This window comes from Dendrobium catenatum, unplaced genomic scaffold (assembly GCF_001605985.2).
Source record: "Dendrobium catenatum unplaced genomic scaffold, ASM160598v2 fragScaff_scaffold_1684, whole genome shotgun sequence".
Lineage (NCBI taxonomy): Eukaryota > Viridiplantae > Streptophyta > Magnoliopsida > Asparagales > Orchidaceae > Dendrobium > Dendrobium catenatum.
In genome coordinates this window covers 831,559-838,131 of record NW_021320146.1, presented here as the reverse complement: position 1 = coordinate 838,131, position 6,573 = coordinate 831,559, and the positions used below count along the sequence as shown (strand labels likewise).

General features: G+C 37.3%; 1 protein-coding gene across 1 annotated transcript; it reads right to left on the bottom strand.

The window, feature by feature from the left end:
• Window positions 1-2,578: 2,578 nt before the first annotated feature.
• On the bottom strand, window positions 2,579-6,320 carry LOC110103106 (putative receptor-like protein kinase At1g80870). Its single transcript, XM_020831675.2, has one exon. It carries the CDS (start codon window positions 5,420-5,422, stop codon window positions 3,557-3,559), a length of 1,866 nt encoding a protein of 621 aa, XP_020687334.1. The 5' UTR covers window positions 5,423-6,320; the 3' UTR covers window positions 2,579-3,556.
• Window positions 6,321-6,573: the final 253 nt, after the last annotated feature.

Below are 6,573 nucleotides of genomic sequence, written 5' to 3'. Positions count from 1 at the left end.
TATATTAAATTAGCAATTTTTTTTTGGTAAATGGATTAAAAAAACTCTGATAAACAAGCGGGTTATTTATTGATGTGTGTATATATGTGTTGGGAAATTGAAATCCTTGGCTTAATTTATAAAAATAAGTGAATATAATAAGCTATTAACAAAATTACAATCACAATTTAAATGAGCAGCTTCAACGAAAACAGTATATCTATAAAAAAAAATACAAGAAAGACAACTGACTACTGCTAGCAATGTCATTTAAAGTCATAAATTGAATGGAAAATAAATCAGACTCAAATGAAGAATATCTAAAAGTTGTTGCGAAATCACCCAATATAGGCAGAAATGTGGGGCAAATGGAGGGCGAATTATTACGTCCGGACATCCAATCCAGACGCGCCACTTCACTCAAATACATCGGGGCCCGATGCATTTTGGTGACGTGACGCGTCTGGATTGGTGTCGGGACAAATCCGGACACCGGACCTAATAATTTGCCCAAATAGAGAGGGCTCATCATCATTCAGTAGCTAAAAAGGAGAAAAAAAAAACATTAAGCAAAAATTCTAAAACCAATATGGTATAGATAGATATGTGAGCAACAACAACAATAACAAGTCTTTATCTCACTAAGTGGGGTCTGCTACATGAATCTTTTTTCTTCATTGTGTTTTCTTAAGAGTCAAATTCTCATCTAAATCTAATAAAGAAAAGTTATTTATAATATTTTCTAGTAAAGTCTTTTTTAGGTCTACCTCTAATCTTCTTAACGTAAGTCAAATTTAATACATATACTTTCCTAATAGGGTTATCGGAAGATCGCCGTTTTATGTGACCAAACCATCTAAGGCGACTCTCTCTAATCTTATCTTCCACTAGAGCTACTCTAACATTTTCACGTATATGCTCATTTTGTATCCTATCTCTAAGAGTAAAGCCACTCATCCACCTGAGCATCCTCATATCTACAACACTTAATATTATGCTTCTTTTTTATGGCCAACGTTCTGCACCATAAAACATTATAGGTCTCACTACCATCTTATAAAAATTTCCCTTAAATTTGAGAGGTACTTTTCTATCACACAACAAGCCTGATCCATTCCTCCACTTCAACCATCCAACTTGAATTCTACTAATAATATTCCCATCTATTTCACCATCACTTTGGACAATAAATCTAAAATATCTAAAACGTGTACTATTATTAATGACTTGATCACCAAAAGTCACAATTCCCTCACTAGATCTATTTTTACTAAAATTACACTCCATATATTTAGTTTTAGATCTACTCAAATGAAAGCCTTTAGACTCTAAGATTTGCCTCCATAATTCAAGTTTACTTTAAACTCCCTCTCTAGTCTTATCAACAAGAAGAATATCATCGGCAAAAAGCATACCCTAGGGTACAACCTCTTGCAAATGTCTAGTGAGAATATCAATGGCTAAAGAAAAAAGATATGAGCTTAAGGCTAATCTTTGATATAATCCAATTGAAATAGGAAAATACTTGGTCAAATCACCTTGTGTTTGAACACAAGTAATAGCTCATGCATATATATCCTCAATAACTTAATATAAGCATTATTAACCACTTTCTTATGTTGAACACTCCATAGCACTTCTCCTGAAACTTTATCATATGCTTTCTCTAAATCAATAAAAAATCATAAGTAGATCCTCCTTATTCTCTCTATACTTCTCTATCAAACCTTTTAATAAGTGTGTAGCTTTCATAGTAGACCTACCTGCCATGAATCTAAATTGATTTTGAGAAACATTAGTGTCATGCTGCAGCTTATGCTCCATAACTTTCTCCCATAATTTTAAAGTATGAGACATTAACTTCATTCATCTATAATTTGCACAATCTTGTGCATCACTTTTATTTTTAAAAATAGGAACCAATATACTCATTCTCCATTCATTAGGTATATTTTGTCTTTAAAATAATATTAAAAAGTTTAGTAAACCAAGAAATTCCTTCAACTCCTAAGCGTTTCTACATCTCTATTAGAATATCATCAGATCCAACAGCTTTTCCACACTTTATTTTCTTTAAAGCCTTTTTAACTTCAATTTTACTAATACGCTGATAAAAATAAAAATCTTTATTTTCATTTAGGGTGCTAAGGTCACTAAAATCAATTGCATTCTCATAATCTTCATTGAAAAGTTTAGCAAAATATATCATCCACCTTTGTTGAATATTCTCTTTTAATAAAAACACTTTTTAATATTCATCCTTAATATACTTTACTTGAATTAAATTCTTACTACTCTTTATCTTTTTATTTAGCTAGCTTATACATATATCTTTCGTCATCCTTAATATCTAATATATTATATAAATCTTTAAAAGCTACAATATTTGCGTTGCAAATTGATTTCTTAGACTCCTTACGTGCCTCTTTATATATTTCTCAATTATCAGAATTTTTACAGCTAAACCCATTTTTATAACAAAATTTCTTTTTTTTTTCTTTCACATTTTGATGTCACTATAAACTATTTTTACTATTAGTAGCTTTTTACTTTGATACTCCAAGCATATTTTTACAAGGTACTTTATAGCTTAGTTAATAAAGATTTTGTCTAAAATTCATGCTTCTCTCTAGCTAACATCCTTTTTCTTCTTGTATACTTGAATCTCATGACATTCTCCCCAATGACTGTCAACTAACACGCAACATAAGTCTAGCACAATATCATCCACCGAACAAAATAAGATTCAGCAAACATGTTGGTGCAGTTGAAACTAACTCTACTTGATAAATTATTTTAAAAGGAGCTATATTTTTTTAGTATGGCATCTTTATTAAATTTTCAACAATCCTCCCCTCTCATCCCCATCACCACCAGTACTATTCTCTCTCCTAATTCTACATATTCTTTTTATCTAAATCTTGTTTGAGCATATTTGTCCCCCCTATGTACAAGATCTAGCTAAATCTTCGCCTCTCTCTCTCTCTCTCTCTCTCTCTCTCTCTCATGCATTCTCTTCTTATTTGATCTCTTCATATCTAAGTAAAGAGAATTCTAATTTCTTCTCATCTCTTTCCCCCCTTTACTTTCTAATAATCCAAAACCAACCATGATATAGAAGAGGTCAAATCCCTACAAGAAGAAATCCTAATATTGCATACTCCCCCATCTATGTTCCCTAACCTTGGTGATATTTCCACCCTTAGGGTTCTCCATACACTAAAAAAAGTCCATCTATCTTTAGTTCTATATGAAATTTCAGAATTAAGATGAGCATAAATTTTTTACTCTCATGATTTAAACAAATTATTACGTGCGGACAATATAAGTAGAACTTCATATGTAAAGAGTACATAATTATGTACTCACAAATTGAACAATATCAACTTTGTACTTCCATTTTTAAGCACATAGTGCTATTAAAATTATCCACACTAATTTCTCTAAGATTAACAAGAATCTCTAACATGGGAAAAGCTAACAAGAAAAATGGAGCAAAATCCTACTCATAATCCAGCAAAGACTTTCTTTTTTGTTCTGGTTAGAAAGAAGCTTAGTAGTAAGTGGTGGTGAGGACTCATATGGGAATACTGGAAGTTTCCTTCTCTCCTTCCAGAAGCTTGACAATATCCCAGCTATCAGGTCTCAAATCTGGTATTCTCTGCAAGCACAACAAGGCTAAGTTTATACAGAAACTGACTTGATCCTTATTGTAAGATTCTTTCAAATTCTCATCCACAATATCCAAAACATTCCCTGTCTGCGCCAGTTTCCTGCACCAGCTTATAAGATTTGCCGTGTCAAGCTTCAATGGTGATTCTAACACATGCAAAGGCCTTCTCCCGGAGATAATCACAAGAATAAGAACACCAAAGTTATATATGTCAGCCTTCTCGGTCAAATCACCACAACCACTACGTTCTGGAGCAATATAGCAAACAGTTCCTCTCATGCTTCTTGTGCTGCTAAGCTCTTTGCTAAATAGATCTCCACTGGACATCTCATTAGTTGCTGGTCTGCTCTTCTTCTTCCTCTTCTTCTTATTCTTCTTCCAACCATCTGTAAAGCTTACATTGGCGTTCAACTCACCATCACCTATGTGATTTTTGTAGCCATTGTAACTGCTGCTGCTGCTGGTATCCTTGTTGCAGTTGTTACTGGTTCTGAAACACTTCAGCCCGTTATCACCTTTGCCTTTCTTGCTGATCTCCTCAAAGTACTCCTCCTTCCACCATTCCCTAATCTTCCTCTCCCTCTCATTGCATCCATTGGAACCGAGACCAGAGTCGCTTATATGAGTTTCATCCAAGCTCCCCGCTTCGAATCCCAGATTCCTGAATTCAAGGGAGCTTTTCTGCACTTCATCCAAATCTGGATTCTTCTCGGAAAAAACCTGGCTTCCAATCCACTCCATCACATAGTCTCTACTACTGAGCTCGCTTCTGTCATCCTTCTTCCACCCCGAATCCCTTCCATCATTCAATGGAGAGCTTCGGTGGAAAAGGTTGTTGTTCTCAACACAACCAAGCTCCTCATAACAGGGGCTCACTGCTGACTCCTTCCCCTTCGGTCTCACATTCTTTTCATGATTCAAACAGGAAGAAGAAGAAGAAGAACAAAATGAGGAAAAAGAAGGACAAATGGGAAGAGTGATATCCACTTGTGGGCTTCCGGATGAGAGCTCCTGGCTGAACAATTCCGCGGCGGGCGAAGCCGCCACTTCAGTCTTCAACCTTGAGAGACCGAAGTCCGATATCTTGACCTGGAAATCTTGGCCGAGGAGAACATTACTGGGCTTAATGTCACCATGAATGATCGGAGGATCGCTGAGGTGGAGAAAGGTGAGAGCTTTGGCGATGTCGAGTATGATCTGAAACCTCCTGCTCCAATCTATAGGCGGTCGGAGAGGGCCAAAGAGCAGCTCTTGGAGACTACCGTTGCTCATATACTCGTAGACCATTAGGCGGTGGTGATTGCCCTCGAGGCAGAAGCCGAGGAGGGAGACAACGAAGGCCGATTGACGCAGATTAGAAAGCAGTTGAAGCTCATTAAGAAACTCGCGGTCTCCGCCGGACAGTTTGGGCGAGGCAGGATGAAGATCTAGGCGCTTGACAGCTACGGACTTGCCGTCGGGGAGGATGCCGAGGAAGACAGCGGCGGTGGCGCCGCGGCCTAGGGATCTAGAGACGGCGAACCCCGACGTAGCGGCGTGGAGCTCCTGGTAAGAGAAGCGGCGGAAGCGGGATGGTAATGGGGAGTCCACGGGGCGTGTAGAGGAGCGACAGTGGGAGAAGTATGAGAAGTAGAGCAAGAGAAACACGAGGAGGAGGAAGATGACTGATGGAAACGCAACGGCGGCTACGAGTAAGAGTTGATGAGACTGCCGCCGGTGGTGGGCGACAACGGAGGCCGGCGGCGGCGGCGGAAACTGCCTCGAAGTCATTCAAACTGCGGAGAGAGAGATTAATTGTTGAAAAAAAGACGAAGTTTGATTAATTGCTTCATAAAGAAGGAAAAGTTAGAATTAACTGGGGATTAGCAATCGAGGAAGAGAACGCTGGTTTATATATGATTTGATTTTAAGGGTGATGACAAGTATAATATAATGAAAGCCGGTGAAAGAGGAGAAGAAAGAAGCAGGAAAAACTGGAAAAGTAAGAAACCCATCAAAAGATGAGACTTTTTGGCTGAGAACTGAATATTTCGACCGAAATCTGACTTTTGATTTATAATATAGATCTATATCTAGCTTAGACGACTAATTTGATTGAGATGTTTCTTGTAATGCTAAAGCTTAGCTAAGTGCGTTGTTGGCATAAAGAAGATTATCTGGGATATTTATATTGGCTGGGCTAGAAAAATTATTAGGTGCGGAGTGTGCATCGTTCACATAAGTATTGGGTATCTAGCGGTACCGAGTGCAGGTACCGTTAGGTACCCAATACTTGTGCCGACGGTTCTCCTCATCCGCAGTCCGCACCTAATAATCTCTCTTTTGACCGGGGGATTATTGAAGAATTTCTGCTAGTATATGTGACGTGAGGCTGGGGATTAAATAATAAAGATGGGCTTCTATGTTGGAGAAGTTGATATCTCATTTTCTTTGACAAGTTTTGGAAATTTTAAAAGTGGGTCAGGATTGTACAGTGGTTAGAAAAGGTCATTGGATGACTGTCACGCGGAAAAGAGCGAGAAATTATTTCCTGCAGAGTCTGGACGTAGCTTTATATCCAACTCCAATTAAATCATGACATGTAGTTTGAAAATTTGAATATTCAAATTGAATTTTGTTTTAATTTTTATCTTACCAGTTTGATCGACCTAACCCAAAGGTTTAACATCCTCTTCAAATTTATGTTTTAGAGTTGACGCTCTTTTTTTAAATGAAAATAACCACAAATGCTAGAAAGAACCGATGAAGATGAAGAATGATTTAGAGGACGACGTTCTTTCTTTGAGCAGATGATATGCCTATAGAATCCAGAATCTGAATAACAGTATGCAAACTCCAAGAATGAGAAAAAAAATTGAAGTTGAAAGAGCCACAGCCTTAAGAAATAATAGTTTTTTTCTGTATACTTAGGGAATATGTCG

Bases quoted from the DNA above. Each gene is read 5' to 3' on its own strand.
- LOC110103106 (XM_020831675.2), bottom strand. From the start codon at position 5,422: ATGACTTCGAGGCAGTTTCCGCCGCCGCCGCCGGCCTCCGTTGTCGCC.